Source organism: Mus musculus, chromosome 11, assembly GCF_000001635.26.
Source record: "Mus musculus strain C57BL/6J chromosome 11, GRCm38.p6 C57BL/6J".
In the NCBI taxonomy this organism is placed as follows: domain Eukaryota; kingdom Metazoa; phylum Chordata; class Mammalia; order Rodentia; family Muridae; genus Mus; species Mus musculus.
This window is the reverse complement of record NC_000077.6, coordinates 113,366,158-113,388,322: the sequence shown is the minus strand read 5'-3', so window position 1 is coordinate 113,388,322 and position 22,165 is coordinate 113,366,158. Positions and strand designations below refer to the sequence as shown.

The 22,165-nt window shown below is 48.0% G+C and overlaps 1 protein-coding gene across 31 annotated transcripts in view; it reads left to right on the top strand.

The window, feature by feature from the left end:
* Positions 1–22,165, top strand: part of Slc39a11 (solute carrier family 39 (metal ion transporter), member 11) — a 405,350-nt gene that overhangs the window by 261,878 nt on the left and 121,307 nt on the right. For 30 of the 31 annotated variants that reach the window (XM_030246280.1, XM_011249239.3, XM_011249237.3 and 27 more), the window contains one exon: positions 18,425–18,595. The exons of the other annotated variant lie outside the window; for it this stretch is intronic. In XM_030246280.1, coding sequence (XP_030102140.1) covers positions 18,425–18,595 — 171 coding nt within the window. The remainder of the gene's footprint in view (positions 1–18,424; positions 18,596–22,165) is intronic. 31 annotated transcript variants of the gene reach the window in all.

Here is a 22,165-nt window from a genome sequence, read left to right as displayed (position 1 = left end):
CCCACTTGGCTGGATTCCTAATTTCTTTTATTTCTGCTCTTTCAGAACCAATTTTTTCTTTGCTCCATTAGCTCAAAAAATATCAGGTCAGCCCAAGATACCTCTCCGCCTTCCAGCTCCCTTCCGAACCAGGGTTTGTGTTCAGAGGGCAGAGGGCTCCAGACTCCAGCTGGTGGCCTTGGCAGGTCATCTGACATCTCAGCACTGTACCCAGTGGTGGGAATAGAGACTGCATAATTGGGACTGGAGCAGTAGCTAAGGTAGTAAGGGTAGTTGCTGCTTGAGGACCTGAGTTCAAGTCCCAAGAACTGATGTAAAGAGCTGGGTGTACTCACATACCCATAACCTTGGGACTACAGAGATGAGTGTAAGACAGGAGGATTGCTGGGACTTGCTGGTTGTCATCCTAGCCCCTGTCTCAAAGAAATAAGGTGGAGAGTGACAGAGTGGGACACCCAAGGTCCTTCTCAGCCTCCAAGTGTGCACAGCTTCAGGAACCCTCATGTATATGTGTGCACACAACATTTATGCAACACACACACACACACCATAAAGGACAGAAAAGAGCAAAAAGATAGCATCCTTTGAAAATGAAGCAGCCTCAACTCCACACACACACACACACACACACACACACACACACACACACACACAAATAACAATAAGATGTGTCCCCTTGCCAAGAGCTACCGTCTAAATGGACTGGTAAGTTCTGCTACCCGCCACCCCCCACACCGGAAAACAGGTTCTCTTGGCTCTTCCCCTTCTTGCCCCAGTTATGGACAAATCCATGGACCACAGGATGGCGCCTTTTCTTCCCACAATTCCAGTCCCAGTTCAGGGGGAAGTTTTTTAAGACCATGAACAGTGAGTTTTAGAAATTTGCCAAGGAAATGGGAATTGAATGGCTTAATGAAATAATATTGAAGCTATATTATATATATGCAGATGGTATTCATATTTGAGGATGAATCCATTTATCCATTTATCTGTTCACTCATCCATCCATACACCCATATACCCACCCATTCATCCTTTGTCTATTTGTCTACCCATCTACTCATCCCCTCCATACATATGTCCATATACCCACCCTCCATACATACTGTCTTATCTATCCATCCATGTTGATTCTATCTATCTATCTATCTATCTATCTATCTATCTATCTATCTATCTATCTATCTATCTATCTATATCTTACTAGCCAACCAAAGTAGGACCATAGGCAGCCAGCCAGTGAGCTTCAGGGATACAACTGAACTACTTTATCCCCATCTTTATGGCTAGAATATGTTTTTAGGAAGTGCAAACATGTATCAGTGTTACCCTAGGTAAACTTAATTAGAAGAACAAATCTACTATTTCAAGTAACAAAGGAAAGAAAAGATAAAGGAAGGTTACTTTGTATTCCAGAGTAATACCGAGCACCTGAGAGGACACCTGCTCCTCCTTATATTGATGGGAAGTCTCTATTATCTTTAGCTGCGGGTAATCCTTTCTGAAAGTTGAAAATGTCAACACAACTGCAGAATTTTAAGGCATGCTCGAGTTACGGGCAAACTGTGGTTCTCCTCTAACATGGGGGTTTGGGATTTAATGCTGCTTGACAATTCTGTACCAAATTCAATCCTGATTCAGTTTTTTTTTTCTCCTTCACCACAGGCAAATTTCAGTTGTGAATAGATTAGGTGTACTGGGGGGAACGGTTAGTCTTTCTTATTGTATTTTTACACATTCATTTCGGGTTCATCGTGGGGCTTTGTGCCCAGCCTGTTAGGCAAGCGGCCCTCCTCTCCTCTGCTTCCACGGCTGGCCTATAGCATGAGTCACTTTAATCCCCAAATAACAAGTGGGGAGACTCAGACGCAGGAGTCTCAAAGATCTTTGACTTGAAAACAGTGGGGCTCCAGTATGAATGTGGGGGCGCAAGCAGAGTGAGTGCTGCTTGAAAGTGGAGGCACATTGGACCCTATTAATCGGTATAGTTACTGTTTGCAAAATAAAACTTTCAAAACAAACTGGTGAAGAGGGACCCCAGTTTTCCAGCCCTGGAGGCCCTCTTCCCTGCTTCTTTCAACACTTAAGGGGTGGGGGGAGAAGCTAAAGTGAGCACAGAAGACAGACGTGAGCAGCCTCCCATGGCTTCACTGGACTCTGTGATTGGTGCCCACTGGGAGGACTGGATGCCCTGGCCAGCACTGGTGCAATGTCAGCTGGCTCTGTTTGTACCACTGCCTGACTGACCCTCTGTTCCTTGCTTTGATGACAGTCTCCAGGAGAGGTATTAGAAGAATTGCCACACTAGAGAATGGTACATGATCTGCACGTGGACATACATATGTGCCTGTCTGTCTGTCTGTCTGTCTGTCTGTCTGTCTGTCTCCTCTCTCTGCATGTGTGTGAGACAAAAGAGGAAATATGTGCAATTTTATGTTTGCAGATATACATTACTTTATTTTATAGTATCATTGTGTGTGTATGTATGTGGTGTATATTTGAGTGAGTGAGAGAAACAGAGACAGAGAGAAGGAGGTTCTTCATAAAGCTGTGAGATGACTTCCCAGAACTTTCTAGAAGCTCTTCTGCTTCAGGCAAGGGAGCAGGACCTCGCCACCCCATCCCCCTTTTGAAAAGAATTAAATCAGGACAGAATTATAAACCAGGGAGCAACCTACAAGAGAAGCCAGGACTTCCTCCCTTGTGCCTCTCAGCTCCTCTGGTGAGCTTTTCCTGCTGAGTCCCTCCTCAGCTCGGTGCTTGGCAGAGTCTGACAGTACGGTTTCCCTCCCTGCTCTGAGCATGGAGAACATGCAGGTGTGCGATCCTTATGAGACGGAAGATGGACCTGTCATTCTTAAGTATCTTGGGACGATGTTTACCTCTGCATAGTGGGAGATAGTCTCTGATTACATTAATAGCATGAAAATACTAGCTCATTAAGAAAACAAACTTTTCTAGATGCAAACATTCAGCTTCGTGATGTGTAAATGGAGTGCATCTGGATGATATGCTAATTGCCCCCTCTGAGGCCTGGCTGATTAGCTCTGAGCTCACCCATCCCTGGGATGTTCCTGAGCATCTTGGTAGGGCTCACCTCTAGCCTGGCAACTCCTGCCAATCTTCCAACTGCTGCTTTCCCCGAAGAACACTTGCTATACATTCTCTGTGATGCCCCTTTCTCTCCTCAAACCTCATTCGGTGCTGATCCACTTGGTGGGCCTAGGCAGTTAACTTGCTTAGGGATCTGAAAGGCTTGGGAGTCATTCAACTAGTGACCAGAACATAAGGAATATTAGTGGGTTGCTTTTTTTTTTTTAAGTCTTGCTTTTAAACATCTGCATCAAGAGTCAGCAATAGGTCCAATCTGTGCTGCCACCTCATTTTGCAAATAAAGTTTTACTGAAACATAGATTTGCCAACCCACACATTATCTCTCGAAGTCTTTATGTTACAGCAGGCAGGCAAATCGTTATGGCAAAGCCAGAATGACCCTCAAAGTGTAACATTTTGCAATCTTGACCTTAAAAAAAAAGTTGGCCGACCTTTGAATATGTCAATGAAGTAGATCTTTGTGTATATGAATGTTGTTCTAGCAATAAAATAGGACATTATACAGCTACATCCATAACCTTAAAGAAAGCCACAACGTCCTGAAAGCAGGTGCAGAGTGTTCCATGTGGGTGTGTAGATGCTCTTCCAGGAAATACCCTCCTGTTGGCTTTTGTGCTCCCTGCTACAAATATTCAAATATTCAGTGTGCCAGTCACCATGCAAGCTCTGCAGACAAAATCCTGTGCGAAACCTCCCTTGCCCTTCTCTCTTGGTATGTGTGTGAGTGTGAAAGGCAATAGACCGTAAGACACGGCTGCACCTGAGAACTGGTTAACTGACAAACCAGGCTGCAGAAAGAAGTCTGGCCCTGCACTGGTGCATGTACTCTCTCTCTCTCTCTCTCTCTCTCTCTCTCACACACACACACACACACACACAACCACTTATACTCACACACACATACACATGCCCATTCATACTCATGTACACTCACATACACTCACACACACACTCATACACACTCACACACACTTACACATGCCCACTCACACTCATGTACACACACACACTCACACTTATACATACTCACACACACATACATACACTCACACACTCACTCTTATACACACTCACACACATACATGCACTCACATACTCATGCACACATACTCACACTCACACAGTCACATTCACTCATACACACACACATGCCCACTCACACTCATGTACACTCACACACACTCACACGTATACATACTCACACACACATACATACACTCACACACTCACTCTTATACACACTCACACACATACATGCACTCACATACTCATGCACACATACTCACACTCACACAGTCACATTCACTCATACACACACACATGCCCACTCACACTCATGTACACTCACACACACTCACACGTATACATATTCACACACACATGCACACACGTATGCACACACTCACATACACTTATTCATACTCACACACACATGCATACACTCACATACATTCATACACACATACACAGTCACATTCACTCATTCACACTGACACACACACACACACACACACACAAACACACACAGACACGCACGTGTACTCTCTTTTTAATAGGCCCTTCAAGCTGTGCCTGGAGAAGGAAAGGCTCCCAGAACACTTTTATAAGGGTGACATTCGTGCCATGGATGTCTCAGAACATGATGTATTGGCCCTTTTTAAGTTCAAACAACATTTGGCCAGTTTTTAAGTGGCCATTTATAATTCCCGGCTAGCTAGTTTTTATTGTTCTAAGCAGCATGGCTCTGCAGAGGGCTGGAAGGTAGCTGTTTGTGCCTGACTTTGAAATCATTTGGACAATGAGCACACATCTCCTCTCAGAGGAAAGGGAAATGAACATCTAGTTTCAGTTTGGGGTTCGGCTCCTTGAAATTCTTCATAGTGCTCCCCGACTGCTAGATGCTAAAGAGAATTCTGTTGGGAGCTACTGATGCAGGAGAATATCTATAGATCATGTTTCAGCTGCATAGAAAACCACACCGCAAAGCCCAGCAGAGTAAATCGTGTGTGAGTTCCTATGAACATGCACAGATCTGATCTAAGTCAAAGGTCAAAGGTCAGAGGTCAGCCTCTGGTGCTGTTCTTCAGGCTCTGTCTCCTTTCTCTCTTGAGGTAAGGTCTTTGCCTTGGCCCAGAAGTCACCATGTAGATTTCGCTGGCAGATCTGCAAGCCTGGGGGATAATCCTTTCATCTCCAACCCCCCCCCCCCCCCGGGGGCATCACACAGCATATCACGGGCCCAGCTTTTATTGTGCATGCTTGAGCCTGAGCTCAGCTCTTCCTGCTTGCAAGGCAGGCGTATTACTGACTGGTCCTTAACTCTAGTATTCAAATGTTAAAAACCTGTTTCAGTGTTTACAAAGGAAGCCACCACCGGGTGGGAAATGACTTTGTAGTTTCTCATGGTTTTCTAAACTTGCTCTAGAGTATAGAAATGTTTGTATTATCTGGTGACATTTTAGCCAGGTGCACTGTCATATGCTTGGGTGACACTACTTGGACAACAGAGGCAAGGTGACCCTTTGAGCCCAGGAGCTCGGGGGCACCCTGAACACCACAGCAAAACCTCCTCAACTTAAAAAAGAAACAAATCATTTTAGTGAACTTTAAAGGAAAGTAATGTGTATTTGCTTTAGGGCACAAAGAGACATCCTGCCGTCCACCCTGCCACCCACCCTGCCATCCACCCTGCCGCCCACCCTGCCGCCCACCCTGCTGCCCACCCTGCCGTCCAACCAATGTATTTGCTTCTCACTGACTGGGCCCGGCTTCTCCACTAGCAGCTAAAAGTGGGGTTCATCTAGCTGGGCGGTGGTGGTGCACGCCTTTAATCCCAGCACTTGGGAGGCAGAGGCAGGAGGATTTTTGAGTTTGAGGCCAGCCTGGTCTACAGAGTGAGTTCCAGGACAGCCAGGGCTACACAGAGAAACCCTGTCTCAAAAAACAAAACAAAACAAAAACAAATAAAACAAACAAACAAAGAAACAAACAAGTGGGGCTCATCTAAAGCTCTCAGAGAGTCTCATAGGCTGGAGAGCCGTTAGTGCTGGCACGCAGGGACCATGGTGCTTTTCATCATGGTACCGAGTGACCGTTTTTTTTGACAGCAGGTTCAGAGGCTTATAGAGGCAGCAACAGGCATGTCCCTGCTCTGCCAAAAGGCATCCTGGAGCCCACCCATGTAGGCTCCCTTATAGCCAGAAGCAACTGAGACCTTTAGGGGTCCCACCCTTCCTAGGATGTCTGCATAAACCTGGGGAGAGAGTCCACTGGAGAAACCCAAGCCCCAGGATGCTTTCATTTTGTGGTGTCTTCGTAAAGGGGAGGAAAGTCAGGAGTGTCATGGGCATGAGTGCCGTGAGTGTCTAAGGATCTAATTAGGCGTCCCTGTCATCTAGTTTTATGTCAACTGTATATAAGCTAGAGTTAACTGAAGCAGGGGAACCTCGATTGAGAAAATCCCTCGTTAACATCTGGCTGTGGCACATTTTCTTAATTAGCGATTGACAGGGGAAGGCCCAGCCCATTGTGGGCGGTGCCATCCCTGAGCTGGTGGTCCTGGGTTGTCTAAGAAAGCTAGCTGAGCAAGCCCCAGTGAACAAGCCGATGGTAACTCTTCTGTGCAGGTTATCAGCACAGTCTCTTTTAGTCTCTTCCTCTGCCCAAACCCCTTGGCAAGTCTGGGAATCCTCCAGTTTCCACTTTGAGTCTCTGTGGAAGGCAGAAACCATCTTCAGGTCAGAAGATGGACTTTAGGAGGGTCACTTTCTTGGATTTTTTTTTTTTTCTGGTTGTGTCAGGTGACCTGGGCGTGACCTCCCAGCAAGATGGGGCCAACAGCTCCAGTCGTGAAGGGGACGCCTTTCAGTGCTGGTGACCTCAGTAGAGCCATATGATCTCCAGCACTGTGGAGACAGGTGCCAACCTAGGGCCTTGCAGTGGCTCCTGTCTTACAGAAGGTTACCCTGCTCCACATCAGCTTCCCAGGTGGTTCTCCAGCCTCCCAGGACAGCGCTCTCTCAGCTGAGCTAGGCACTGGCTGGAAGCTCTCTCTGTGTGAAGCTGGGTGCTGGCTGATTTCTCACAACCTCTCAGCCTCCAAAAACAAAGACAGGAAGCAGAGCCTCCTATGAACTTTCTTCCCTTCTCCATCTCACTGTGTGTGGCACCTACCATTTACAACATAAGTCACAAGGAAACCCACAAACCCATTGCTGCCTCAGGGTTTTAGGTCCCTGGGGTCTTTTATTGTCCCTTTTTATTTTCTTCTGAGATTGATGTGGCTTTAGATAGGATGGTTTTCAGTGTTACAGAAGCACACGGATGGAGATAAACTGCCAGGGAAGCCGGGGGAACTGCTAGGGTAAATTTCTGATGGGAGAACTTCCAGTTTTCATGGCTGTGGTCCTGAGACGACTGAATGACCGGGCAGGAGAGGATGCGGGGGATAAGAGGAGGGATTTAGATGCCAGGGATGGTGAAGGAATGCCTCCTTCAGGTAGGCAATTTTTTTTTCTCTCATTCTGTCGACCATGGTTTATTTTCTTTTACATCCCCTGCCCCATGCTGTGAGAGCAAAAATCCCCACTCTCCAGCCTCCCTTCTAAGTTTCCCTTCCGCTCCGTATCTCCTGGGTATCGGAAAAGAATCTCGTGTGTATCTTCATAGTTGCCAGATACAGGGAGGGGTCAGGCATAAGCCTGCTAGGTACATTATACGCTGAAATAACGGGATGATGTGAGCCAATGTCTCCTCACTCCAGACAGGGCACCAATGACAGATGCAGTCCCAATGACAGACCAGAGGAATGATGGCATTCAAGTCCAGAGCTGATGAGTAGGGCACAGGAAGGGGTGGCTGGAGTCTCAAGTGAGGGTCTGCTGACCCTCCCCACTCCTCCTCCTATGAGGGACTGGTCTCTGATCTCCCAGAGGGCCTCTTACCATCCTGAGCATCTCTTTGTGGGTAGTCACAGCAGCTTTGATAAGGATGTGTGGTGGTTTGAATGAGGCGTCCCCCATAAGACTCAGACGTTTGATGACTTGGCCCCCGGTTGGTGGCACTGTTTGAGGAGGATTAGGAGGTGTGACCTTGCTGAAGGATGTATGTCACTGAGGGCCCGCATTGACATTTCAAAAGACTTGTGCTACTTTGACCATGACCTCCCAGTTTCCTCCTGCTGCCCCCGCCTTTATAGACTCTGTATCTCTAAGTCCCAAATAAGCCCTTTCTTCTAGACGTGGCCTTGATTGAGGTGGTTTTTTATCCCAACCACAGAAAAGTGATTAATACAAGATGCTAATAGCTTTTTACTGCCCAGAGGAGCATTCCTGTGTGGACTGGAGCCTCATAGGGAGAGAGGAAGAGTCCTAGAGGTAATTTTCAAGTCTAGCCACCCTCTCAATTCAGGTTCTCCCTTCCCAGATGAGTAGAGCCTGTGTCAAGCTGACCAAACACAAAACCAGAACTACAGCAACATGCTTGCACCACCATGCCCATAAGTGCTGGGGATTTGAACTTAGGTCCTCTTGGCCATGTAACAGGCACTTTACCAACTGAGCATCTCCCCAGCTTTGCAAGGACCTTTTGCATGCAGATATCTTGCTGCCGGGTCCTCTGGAATCTGTGATGACCACACTTGCATGTAGGGGCTCTTGTACTGGGCAGCTGGTTCAGGGTGGGCTATGGACCAATGGAAAGGCCTCCTCCAAAGCCAGGATGTAGTTTTGAGATCACAATTAAGTCACCGGGTCCATGAGTCCAGGTCTGTGAAGTGGCTGCTTGTCCTTTTAACACAGAGCAGCCGGTCGGACGGATAGGCTTTTAATATTACTGGGTGTTTTGGTTCTATTGCCTGAGCATAAAATTTATTTTACCTGGATCCTTGGAATGAGGAACATTTTAGTGGATGGTTTGCTTAATGGATGAGAAATCTTTCGCTAATAGTGAGCCTGCCGCTTCCGCAGCTGCACATTTAATTTCTGCCAATTATGCCGACCCATTTGCTTATTCATAAGTGTTCAAGGTACAGCTGCAATGGCTTTTGGGGCCTGTCAAAACATGCACTACCTGAGAAGACCAGGAAATGAAGTGAGCCGCCTTCCACGGGCAGCTTCTGGCCCCTCTGATCTGAGCAGCTGGTGCCTGTTGGGGCCATAAATGGAAACACCCTTTATAGCTACGAGCTAAAAAGGTTGCAGGTACATCTCTGACTGTGCTTCTTGAGTTCCGAGGTGGGGCCCAGGTGTCTCTCTGCCTCAAGGTCAGTACTAGAGCATGGGAACTACTTCAGTTCTCTTCCCACAAAGTTTCCTTGGGCTCCGGTGGACTCTCTTCCCGGCACAGGCATGGGAAGAGCTTCCTTTATAGGCTCCGGCCGGACAGAGGCGAGTACACGCCTGCTCTCCATCCGCAGTGTGTCCTCGTCCTTGTTCCTTAGAAGACCTGAGTTCTTGACTGGACACAGTTGGAGCGTGAGATAGAGTGCAGCTCGCTGTCTTGAGGTGCAGCTGCCCAAGCCTGAGGACCCACAAAACAGCCAGATGCTGCGGCATTCAGTAGAACCTCGGAACTCAAGGCTGAGGGGACAGAGATGGGAAAAATCCCAGGACCTCATGGCCAGCCAGTCAAGACAAAACAGTGAGCTTAGGGTCCCTGAGAGTCTGGGGGAAAAAAAAAAAAGGGTTGGAGGTTGGAATTAATTGGGGAAGAAAACTGACATCCACTTTTGCCCTCCACAGGCATCTGCTTAAGTGAGTACACACACACACACACACACGCACACACACACACTAAAAAAAAAAAAATAGAGCATGCCTAAATTTGAATTTCAAAAATGAATGTATATTTTGGTATAACTATTTTCTCATGCAATGCTTAGGTTATATTTACAGGAACAAATTTTAATCTACAATTCATATATACCCAGCCACCTGCTTTTTATTTCCTGTGTCAGGCATCGTTAGCAGGGGCCCTGTTCACAATAGCTTTTTCTTTTTGTATTGTTTGCAAAAGTGCTATAACTCCTCTAAGGATCCTAGGGCTGCTTTCGGGGTGGGGGTGGGGGTCCAGGAAAATGACGGCAGTAAGGAGGCGTGCCCATGTTCCTCCTCTGCTCCCAGAAAGAGTGGTATCTCAACATGGAGAGAGAGAAAGAGACAGACAGACAGACTGACCAGAGTGTCTCATTGCCATGGGTAAAACAGATACAGCATTTTAGAAAAGATACTATGTGATCTCCAAAAACTCCAAAGGAGCCCAGCACACACTGAGACACTTTGCTGGAAGACTCCCTCGGCCAGGTGGATGCATCTGTCTGTTTTACACTGCCCCCCCCCCCCCTGCAGCTAACAGCCAGGTCTCATCAGTCATTGACAGACATAAAAGGATCACGTAAGGAATTAGCCAATCTCGTGGTAATTACTTAAAGAGGCCTCATTTGGGCCAAGGGCATATCACGAAAGAGGGATCGGATGTGGCAAATGTCAGGCTACTCTCCTTGCAGTCAAGGAGATGCAGATTAAGGGAGCTATGACATGCTCTTTTCCATAGATGAATGGGTCTTTGAGAAGTGCTCAGTACTGACTGAAGTTTGGCCAGTGAGAGCGACAAAATGCTGTTCATCGTGGTGCTCATGGTAACATCTTCCTGCACCCTCCCAATTTCTGACCGTTTGCACAGGTTAGTGTTCGAGATGATATTTAATAAGGAAACACTTTAGAAGCAGCCTCAGGGCCCAGAGGCACGAGAAAGCCAGGACTAATCTGTATTGCTCGACAGTGCCTGAAAGAACATTGAGTCACAGGAGAAATCGTTTGTCGCATTCGGTGGGAGCAGAGAGCAGCCTGATATCGCTTAAGTGATATCTCAGCCTAGTGCAACCCTGCGTAGGGATGCACAGAAGGGAGGGCACCCTCCTCCCTTATTATTTATTTATTTATTTTGTCAATGAGGTCGTGGTGGCTTGCAACATCTGTGTACTTGTTCAGTTTCCCACAGTTCCTTTAGCATGCGTTTATAATTTTGAAAGAAAATCATAGCTGGGATGTTTTGGGTGAGTTATGTTTCCCCACAGTAAGGAGGATGCATAGGATGTGGCGATCTCTTCAACCCAAAGTTCACATTCAATCCCCCCAGGACACTTGGGTGAATGTCCTGACATTGCTTTTTAAGCTGGGACCCTTACATTTGTATCTCCCAGAAGTCAGTTCGAAGGGCTCCCTAAGACTCGTGTATAGTCTGGTAAGATTCGGTGACAGAAGATGACTGAGTGGGCAGAGATGCCCGTAATGTTCTTCCTGCCCTTACTGTCTCCTGACAAATGGCAGGCCGGTTTTATTGCCACTGTGCATCTGACCCACCTGCCCGGTTCCTGACAGTTGGGGTCACAATTCAAATGCCCAACACGTTCTAAAGATAACCACGCAGCGAAATTACTCACAAGGCAAAACACCCCTGTGGAAACCCCTTCTCTCCTTTAAGCCATCTGGACTGAGACCCCCCAGAATACCAAAAGCCAAGAATTCACTTTGTTTTTCTCACCCTCTTCTTGAAGCCTTCTCCTTGACTACCAGCATGAGGCCAAGATCAGTTTGTAGAGGGAGTGGAGCAGAGAAAGCATGACGTGGTGTGGACAAAGGGGATGTGCTTTCATTTGCTTATCTCTATTCTTAAATTCATGTGTGTGTGCCTAGGTGTGTGTGTGTGTGTGCGTGCACATGTGAGCACAGTTGCCCATAGAAGCCAGAAGAGGGTGTGTGTCCCCTGGAATGTAAGTCACAGGTGGTCATGAGCTCCCTGACACAAACGCTAGGAAAGAGAAGCAAGTGCCGCCATCGCTCTGTTACGGGTTCCGCTGATGAACACAGTCCACGAAGCCAAAGTACAAAGGTGGGGTGCATCACGTCACACAGGGTGGGGCTTTGCCCATTCTGGATGGGAAGAAATGGGAACATGGGACGCCCTGTGGCAAGAGGTGGTCACTACAGTTTTTTAGCAAAAGTAATAGCTTGAATTTTCCCCCATTCATTAATTTATTTATTCTGTTTACATTCTAGTCGGAGCCCCCCTCCTCTCAACCCCCCCTCACACAGTCCTTCCCTCCATTCCCCATTTCAAAGGAGAAGGGGGAAGCCCCTTTGAGTACTAACCCACCCACTATGGTACATCATGTCACTGTAGGACTAGGTACATCCTCTCCCACTGAGGCCAGACAAGGCAGCCCAGTTAGGGCAAAGGGATCCACAGGCAGGCAGCAGAGTCAGGGACAGCCCATGTTCCAATTGTTGGGGGACCCGCATGAAGACCAAGTTGCACATCTGTTGTTACATATGTGTGTGTGTGGGGGCGTCTAGCCCATGTATGCTCCTTGGCAGGTGGTTCAGTCTTTAGTTAAATTTGAGAAGTAATCTGGCAAATAATGGGCTCAGAACTAAGCCAAAAGCCCTAGGACCATTAAACAGAATGCCAGAGACTGAGAACTGGAGAAAAAGCTCCCACATTCTTAAGTGCGAATATAAAACTGGGCCATGGGCTGTGTGTTTTGTGAGCCAGGCACTGCACCACATTCAGTTGTTGGGACAATCTCATGAGGTAGATATAATTAGGCACATACATTTTACAGCACGGAAATCAGTGGCAGCATTTGTGAGTGAAACTAGTAACTGAATCTGGTGGCCTGAATGAAAATGGCCCCACAGGCTCATTTAAACATTAAAAGTATGTCTAAATACTTTGCCATTAGCTGGTGGAACTGTCTGGGAAGGATTAGAGGGTGTGGCCCCGTTGAAAGGAGGAGTATCATTGGGGGCAGACTTTGAGGTTTCAGACGATTTGTGCCTTCCCAGTGTGCTTCCTGCCTCCTGCTTGTGGTTTGAGGTGTAAACTCTCAGCTATTCCTGCTGCCATGCCTTCACCTCCCACCCCCCATCATGGACTAACCCTCTGGAACTGTCAGCCCAATGAAAACACTTTCTGCCATATATGGCCTCATGGTAGACAAGCAAGTAGCACGCTGATAGAGCTGTGGTTCCACAGTAGGCACTGTAGCCCTTCCATCCTGTCTCCGTGCAGTGACAGCCCTGAGTCCAGACATGCAGGAAGACAGAATCTACATGCACAGGCTGGACAAGGGACTGGGTGGGTAGGGAGAGAAACTGTGTTGTGGTGTGGGAATGTCTTTTCTGACACCCATTCTTTACTGTAATTATATATGATATGTGCAGTGTGCATATTCGTATGTGCCTGTGTGTCCATGTGTAGGGTTTCTCACTAACCCTGGAGCTCATTGGCTCAGCTGGGCTACAGTTGAGCTGGGAGATCGCCGCCCACACTGTGGCTACAGACACACGCTGCCCAGCCACCTTTAATTTATTTTTGCTTGCATCTACACATGGAGACAGCATGGAAGAAAAGGAGCCACTAGTATGTCCCCTTCCTTACTGTTTTCAGAGTCAGCTTAGTTTGGGGCTTGGTTGTAAGCATGCGCTATAACAATGCTCTCTAAGAACTGAGTTCCAGGGCTGGAGAGATGGATCCCCAGTTAAGAGCACTTGCTGCTCTTGCAGAGGACCCGGGCTCCATTCCCAGTACCCACGATGGCTCAGAACCACCTGTAACTCCAGTTTCAAAGGAACCAATGCCTCTTCCTGGCTTCAGTGAACACTGTCTATAAATGGTACACATATATACACATGCAGGCAAACCATAACACCCATGATTGTGCATGCTTGTGCGTGTACAGGCATGCAGGCGCACATGGGTTTTAGTCATTCCTCAGGTTTCTCCCACCGTTTTGAGACAGGCTTTCTCTTTGGCCTGGCCCTCCAGTGAGTTAGGCCAGGCCGGCGGGCCAGCAAATGTCTAGGAATCTGTTTCATCTCCGTGTCCCATTGTGCTCCCACTGGCGTTACAGGTATCTGCTGGGCTTAAAGTTTTCTTAATTACATTTATTTATATAATTTAGTGTGTGCATTCGGAGGCCAGAGAACAGCTTAGGAAAATGGCTTCTCTCCTTCTACCATGTGGGTTCCAGGAATCACATTTGGCAGCCACCTTGCCGGCCTCTTTCATGCCAGATTCTTACAAGGCTTCAGGGGGTCCGAACTCAGAGCCTCACACGTGCAGACTGTTAGCTATCCCGAGTGAGCCTTTCCCCGTCAGCCCCCTTCCCCTATACCTCCGTTTTGCTCACCGATGCTGTTCATTAGCACACAGTACACAGTCACTCTGCATCCCTGGCCGCTCATTATTGTGTTTCATAACAGGGCCTTAGAAATAAGACCTTTCTCAGGGATTTGGAGCTGTGTGCGCTCAGTAGGTAAGCACTTGCCTGTTGTGTTATCATAATGAACTCTCCTCCGGTGAGATCTGGGGGTTTTTAGTCATGCTCTTTCGTGGCTGGTGATCTGTCAATTAGCATTGCTGTATTCGTGGGAGGTCTGAGATTCCATCACTGGGCCCACTGGATCCAACCAGCCCTCTCAGGGACCACAGACCATCTGTGGCCTCCTGTGGCAGGGCCCATGGTCTACAAAAGAGGAGGCTAACTCCACATTCACCTCCCTAGATGGGTCTCGAATCCTTGAGGACACAGCCATGCTCCCACGCCATCTGTGCATGTTTGGCTGCGGCGTGGATGGTGACTTACATTGTGGTTGCTGATCAAGATGGCTCCGCGCCACCACGGGGAGGATGTCAGAGCTTGTCATGTTACCGGGGCAGCTGTGTCCCTGGCAGCAGACAACCATTTGCTCAGCCCATGGCTCCAGGTCTGTGCTCACCCAGTGTCATCTACCGGAGTGCAGGGAAGAGAGAACTCCAGCCTTGGTGTCAGGGAAGAGGAAGCAGGGAAGCAGGTACTGCACACATGGACAGCACTCAAGCTGTCCCCTTGTGCCTCTGTCGCTCCTGATTCTGACCAGCAGAAAGGAGGGACGACACTACGTTCTTCTCAAAGCAGTTTATTCAGGAACCTTTCAACATGCATGCATGAATCTCTCTCTAGGAATAGTCTCTTGTGTGTGTGTATGTATATCTCCCTTGTGTGTATATCTCCGCCCCCAATCACAATTCCTTATATAACCTCTCAACCATGCCCCATCAGCCCAGTCCATTGGCCAGAATCATCACTCGTCATATGGTCCGATCTTGCATCATGGCGCACCTTCGCAGTTCTCACAATGACTGTGGCTTATTTTCAGGTGTATGAGGAAGTTGGGTGCAAGTCATAAGACTTAGGTGCAGTCCCAGGCACCATCTTGGGACTGCTGTCACACCCACTCCCCACATGCCTCTAGACGGGGAGCTTGGAATTCTGAGAACTCTTGACCAGCCTCTGCAGCCTGGGTCATCTAGATGTTATTAACATAGGTGTATAAAACTACTTCCGGTCTTGTACACACAGAAACACCTATGCATACATTCAGGGAGCCTACCTAATATGTCTGGCATTGAAGATGGGACCAATGGGATAGGAACATTGCTCTGTGCACACACACACACACACACACACACACACACACACATGCTCACTCTTTCATACAGTGTGGATACCACATAGCCTGAATTGAACTCCAAGGGTTGCCCAGGAAGAGCTGCTGTCCCACTGAGATGCGTTCTCTAGAGGCCAGCTATGCGTTAAGCACTGTGAAGGATCAGTATAAGGCCCTCCTTCCCTTCCCCGCTTCATTCCCCTCCCCTCCTCTCCCCTGCCCAGCCCTCCTTTCTTTCATTCTCTCCACTCCTCTTCCCTTCCCTTGTCTCTCCACTGCTTTCTTTCTCTTTTAAAAAAGATTAATATATCTATATCTAATCTATATCTATATCTATCTATATCTATGCATGTGTCTCTATGAGTGTGGTTGCCTGCAGAGTCCAGAAGAGGGCACTGGATCGCCTGGAGCTGGGGTTACAGGAAGTTACCCACATGATTGGGGTACTGGCAACCACACTTGAATCCTTTGAAGGGCAGAATTATCTCTCCAGCCCCATGGGACTCTGTTCTTCAGGGCCAGCATCCCAGAAGTTGAGACAAACCATAGTAGCCAGGTGTGACAAAGGAGGTATTAAATCAAATATGTACACACAGCAAGAGGTCAGGAGACCCCAACAGGTGTTCTGTGTTTCTATTTTAAATTGTATCTCATTTATTATTAGCTTGTGGCAGCTGTGAGGTCGGGCTCAGAGGCCACAGCCTGGAGGTTAGAGAACAGCTCTAAGGAGTTGGTTGTCCTCTTCCACCATGGGTTCTAGACATCAAATCCAGGTTGCCAGGCTTAGTTGGCAAGTGCTTCTACCCACTGAACCATCTCATCAGCACCCTTACCCCTGAAACTGGATTTGAGGAAGGTCTTGCCCTGCTTTCATCTCCATAGCAGGAATTTCCCACTTTTGGAAAGAAGTTCCCCGAGTGGTGACGGGAAGGATGAATGTTGACGGTCCCTGTCACCCTCAGTCAAGGGCATGGGCCATGGTGTTGTCCCCAGAGTCCCAGAGTGTAAGCCTTCTACCATCTCCCACAGTTAGGGATCCCCCAAACCTGGACACATGTGAGGGTAAGGTGGGTTCACAATCTGCTGTAGGTGGGCACGGTGCTGCTCGCTATCAGATCCTTATCAACGAGGGCAAAGCCTCTGCACTCCACCTTCAGAACCACGAAATAGCAACAGCAGCATCTGCTTTGATTGCCAACACAGCATCATCTAGAATCACTCAGGAAGAGAGTCTCAAAGAAGGACTGTCAACTTTGGGCTGGCAGTAGGCATGTCTGTGAGGAATTGCCTTAATTACTTGTTGTGGGAAGACACACTCCACTGTGGGCGGCACCATGCCCTAGGCAGGCATCTAGAACTGTATTAGGGTGGTAAATTAGAGCTGAGCCCAAGCAAGGGAGCACATGTACACTCCTTGCTCTCTGCCCTTGACTGGATATTCAGTAACTAGCTCTTTAAATTCCTGCCGTGGTGTAATAAGGACTATCACCTGGAATTGTGAGCTAAAATAACCCCTTTCTCTCATAAGATGTCCTTTTGTCAGAGTATTTTATCACAGCTACAGAAATGAACTAGAATAATCAATGTCATTGCAATTCTCCAGAGAGGGTGAGCCCAAAGTGCAGTGTGTGGCTGCCATACTCTTAGCTCTCAGGCTCTGCCCAAGACGCTCTAGGTTCTTATTAGGTCTGTGTCTACCAAGCCCACAATTCTTGTTCTTGCTATCACATTTACCTACAAATATCCATTTGGAATAAACAGACAACCTGGGGACAATGGACCTTTAAGCCATGCATTAAGAAACACTGTTAAGATGACAGTCTGTCTAAGAAACATCAGCACTCTAGTCCAAACCAGGAGAACTTTTTTTTTTTGAAACACTTTTATGTATCCCAGCCTATCCTTCTGCCTCAGCCTCCCAAGGACTGAAATTGAGAACAAGAATCAACATGCCTGCTAATCAAATCAAAGTGGGAATTTTCAGATGGTCAGTCTATGACCTTAGACCCTAAGCAGTCCTCAGGACATGGGCTGCCATGTATTTCTGTCTGTCTGTCTGTCTGTCTGTCTGGACAAGAAAGCAGGTTGAACTAACCAAGTAGGAGTCTGTAGGGGGGCAGTCTTCAGGCCATTATCTTGGGGAGTGGGATAGGAGGAGCTTTGGTGAACATTTCCTTCACACACTGTCCACATTCACACTCAGACTCCAGGAACGCCTTGCCTTTCCTCTGGGACTCACCCAGGGAAAGCTTTGCCACTCACGTGGGGCTCCAGTGTTGATGCTTAACATGGCCTGTGCCTATGAGTCAACAGCGTCTGTTCACCCAAGACGTCTCTCCCTTCTGATAACCCCCACCCCACCCCCAGCCACCACCATCCATTCCCCCCCAACCCCCCCCCCCCCGGAACGGTTTCCATGCTACATTGTCTCCAATCAGGGAGCGATAGTACAGCACAGTGAAATACTTGGTTAGCGAGCATCACTCAGTTGTTGTGTGGCCAGGTCATGAAATAGAAATGATGACGTGATTCTATCTATAATCTCTGCTCCTTACCAGTCCTCTAGGTCCCTCTTTTTATATGGAATCTGAATCTTCACCCTTCTTAGAACCAAGACTCCAGGCCCAGACCGTCTGGCTCCTGAGTGCTTGCTGAATGGCTGTGTGAAGGAGTGGCAGAGCCATCAAGAGATTCTTGGTCCACGGCCGTCTAGATGTAGGGTGGTCCCTGGCTTGGAAGCTTCCTCTTGCTGCTGCTTGTCCAGAAGTATGCATACACATTTTTACTGCCCCTCTCTCTCCATCCTCCTTTCTGCACAGACAAGCGTGAGAATGGCGAGGTATACCAGAGGAAGAAGGTGGCAGCTACTGACCTCGCAGAGGGCGTGGCCCCCTCAGGATCGATGCACGGGAGCTCAGGGCAGCCTGGGGGGAGCAGCTGGAGGAGGATTGCTTTGCTCATCCTGGCCATCACCATACACAACATTCCAGGTAAGCACTGGTCCTGGGGCTGTTTGCCACCTGCCTGAGGACTGAGGCATCCGGTGTCCACACAGCTGTGCAGCTGACAAGAGTCCGCCGTGACCTGAGTCCTATTTGGAGGGCAGCGGAGGCCACTCTATGCTATGGGTGATTCATTCCACAGCGATCTTTGCAAGTCCCGCTGCTCCATTCCAGTTCCTTTACACGGCCTCTGCTGTTTTGATCCAGGGGTCCCTTTCTTTCTATTTGGTCCCAGATTGTGTGGAGCATTGTTCCGTAACCTCCGTGATTGCTAGGATAGAGAACTGGAGGTCTCCAGTGCTAACTGATGGTTTTTAAGAGACGTTGAATTCGGGGACTTGGGGGATAGTTCAGTCTGTGAAGGGTTGGGTATGCAAGTGTGAGTTTCACCCACAGAACCCAAGTGAGAGAGATGGACGTGGTGGCATATGACTGTCAACTCAGCACTGGGGAGGCAGGGACAGGAAGACCTTCAGGGCTTATCAGCTCATCAAATTATCTTATTTGGTGCAGTGGTTCACAACCTTCCTAGTACTGTGACCCTTTAGTGCAGTTCCTCATGTTGTGATGACCCCAACCATAAACTTATTTTCATCGCTATGTCGTAACTAATTTTGCTATTGTATTGAATTGCAATGTAAATATCTGTGTTTCCCAATGGTCTTAGGCGTCTCCTGTGAAAGGGTCATCCCCCCCACCCCCCGCAAAGGGGTGGTGAGCCGTGCACAGGTTGAGATACACTGACTTGGTGAGTTATAGGACAGCGAGAGATGACGTTGTTACCAAAAATTAAATAGACAGAGCTGAGAAACAACACCTAAGGCTGATCTCTAGCTTTTATACAAACTTACACATATGCAGACCCACACACAAACATGTACACCCACAAACATGCACGCCACTGTGCATATACCTAGAAAACAATATAAAGTTCTGCCTTGATTAACAAACGTTTCACACATATGCCCTCTTTGTAGAGACCTCTTCCTTATATTACAGAGTAACTTATTAAATGTCTTTGGATGTAACTTAGTGGCAGGAGACTTACTGGTGCTTTATTTAAAAGATACTATCTTTTAAACAAATACTATTAAATGAAAGAAATTCTGTTTCTTCTAGAGCAACTGGAAGACATGGATAAGCTTAAAATAACAAACAACAAGGCTACCACAAAAATAAACATGAAGGGTCCCAAGCTGCTGGGGACACAGTGTGGGATTCTAGCTCGGCTACCCACTGACGAGGTTATCTCTAAATACTGTTCGGTTTTCTCATCACTGACATAGGACTAATATGCCAACGGTTTCTTTTGAGACTTAAATGAAGCATGCACATCGCCGTACCATGCTTGGGCCTTCTGAGCATTTGACAGATGGGGGCCATTGTGTGGGCCAGGCTTCTCAGGTCTTTCAACCATGACTTTGTCAGTCTTGGGTTGTTAATCATTCCTACCCATCTTTTGCTGAAATTTGAGCATGCACAGTTGCCTTCCCCGGGAGCTGTCCTAGGCGATTTGTTTTCCAAATCCACAGAGTTCGTTGATCCCGTCTGGTGTCTGTGACAGGACCGTCGGTGCAGCTGGCCAAGGCTCTCTAGAGTGACGGTGTTTTCTCTTAAGGCCCATGCGGCTGTTACTCCACTGTCTCCCGGCTTCAGTTTTGCCGAGGCAGAGAACACAAGCAGAATGGGGTTATCCCTCGTGGGAACTTGGTAACTTTTATTTGTGCAAAGAAGCCTTGTCTGCGTTATTATAGTCTGGTACATATGGAATCTACCAAAAAGACTGCACCAGATCACTTTTAAGCTGGGCTTTTTTCTCCGGGAGGAGAGAGACGTGTTTCTCTGGTAATTTCCATTGTAGTTAAAGCAATTTGATTCATGTAATCTTGCATAGGTTGCTTTTCTTAGAGTTTTCCTCATTGCCCATCTCTCTGCCATCTCCCTCTTGGCCCTTCAGCCCTTTCTGGGTCAGATGCAGACATTTGTGGCTAATTTTCCTACAGCTCCCAATTTAGCCTGTCTTCAGGTGGAGTCTTAGATACGGGACCCCAGCACACAGTTCAAAAAGACCTAACCGGGTTTGCAGTGTTGGGGGCCCCAGTCATGATAGCCACAGACTCTAAATTGCCCATTGGAAGTCTGAGGACTCATGAATCTCCTCCAGCCTGTAAAATACCAATCATTGCAGGAGCAGGGTTACCTATGTCTTCCTGTCGCCCACGGTATAACTGCTCATTCAAGACCTTTAGTTAACCAATAAGAATGAAGGTCCACCTAGTGGACTCAGAGTCAGGTCCAGTGAGGATACTGGCTTATGGTATGTCATAGTAGTGCTTGTTTCTTCAAGGGACTTGAAAATGTCTACAAAGCAGGCTTTCCAACAATGCACTGGGTACCAGGCTGCCTCCAGAGGAGCCTCTACCACACATAGCACAACCACGCTATCTTCCTGACTGTTAAGGTTGGGGCAGATGGACTGACGAAGATGTATGAGAGGAGATGGGCCAGGGGGAACCCCAAGGCTGTGAGGTAACCAGTTGCAGGCGTTGGGTTGTGGTTAAGGTCTTCTAGGAAGAAAGTGGGAGCTGAGCTAAGAGGATGGGGGCTGAACTGTGGATAGTGAGGCTTAGCTTCCATCAGTCAGGGAAGATCCTGAGCAGAGGGCTGGGTACGCAGGTTCGAGTCTGACTACAGGGGGAAACTGCGACTTATCGGCACTTTCCATGTTAGCAAATGGGATCACGGAGAAGACAAACCCATGAGGGGTTATTTAGCCTCTGGACGCTTGAAAGGGATTATGTTTATTAGCTTCATTGAGGTGGGGAGACCCACCCTGAAAGCCAACAAGCGCACCATTGTCTGGCTGGCTCCTGGACTATATGATAAGTAGCTAAATAGAATCCACAATCTTCTCGGCTTCCTTGTAAGGGGGTGGAGCTGGGGTGGGGGTGGGGGTCTATGTGACCAGATACTCCAAGCTCCTGCTCTTTGAGTTCCCTGCCACCTCGATAGATGTGCTCTTAAACTACGAACCCAGATAAGCCCTTCTCAGAGGCCGCTCTTGTGGGGGCATTTTATACAACAACAGAAAAGCAACCGAGACAGCAGCTGACTGCCCTCTAAATCCTTAGCACTGTAGGACATCACCAAAGGCCTAAGTACACAGAGTATAACACTCCCGGGGCTGGGGGCTGTTCCGGAGGTGGGGTGTAGTTTAATATGCATGAAGCCCTCAGGCTGATGCTCAGAACTGCATAAACCGGGCCCAGTGGCACACCCACCCGCGTACTCTCTGCACGCTGGAAGGCAGAGGCAGGGGGATCAAGAGGTCAAGGCCATGCTCAGCGACACAGCAAGTCCGAAGCCAGCCTGAGTTATATGAAACCCTGTCTGGAAAACAAAATTACCTAACTCTGAAGTCCCCGGCAAGGTTCATTTCTCATGTCTCTTGGTTTCTGCTGTCGCCTGAAGTGGATAACTCACCCACGGTTCCTGTCAGTTGTGGAATGTGCTCTCTGACAAGAGTCATTTTTAAGAGCCTGTCCAGTGCCAGCCGCC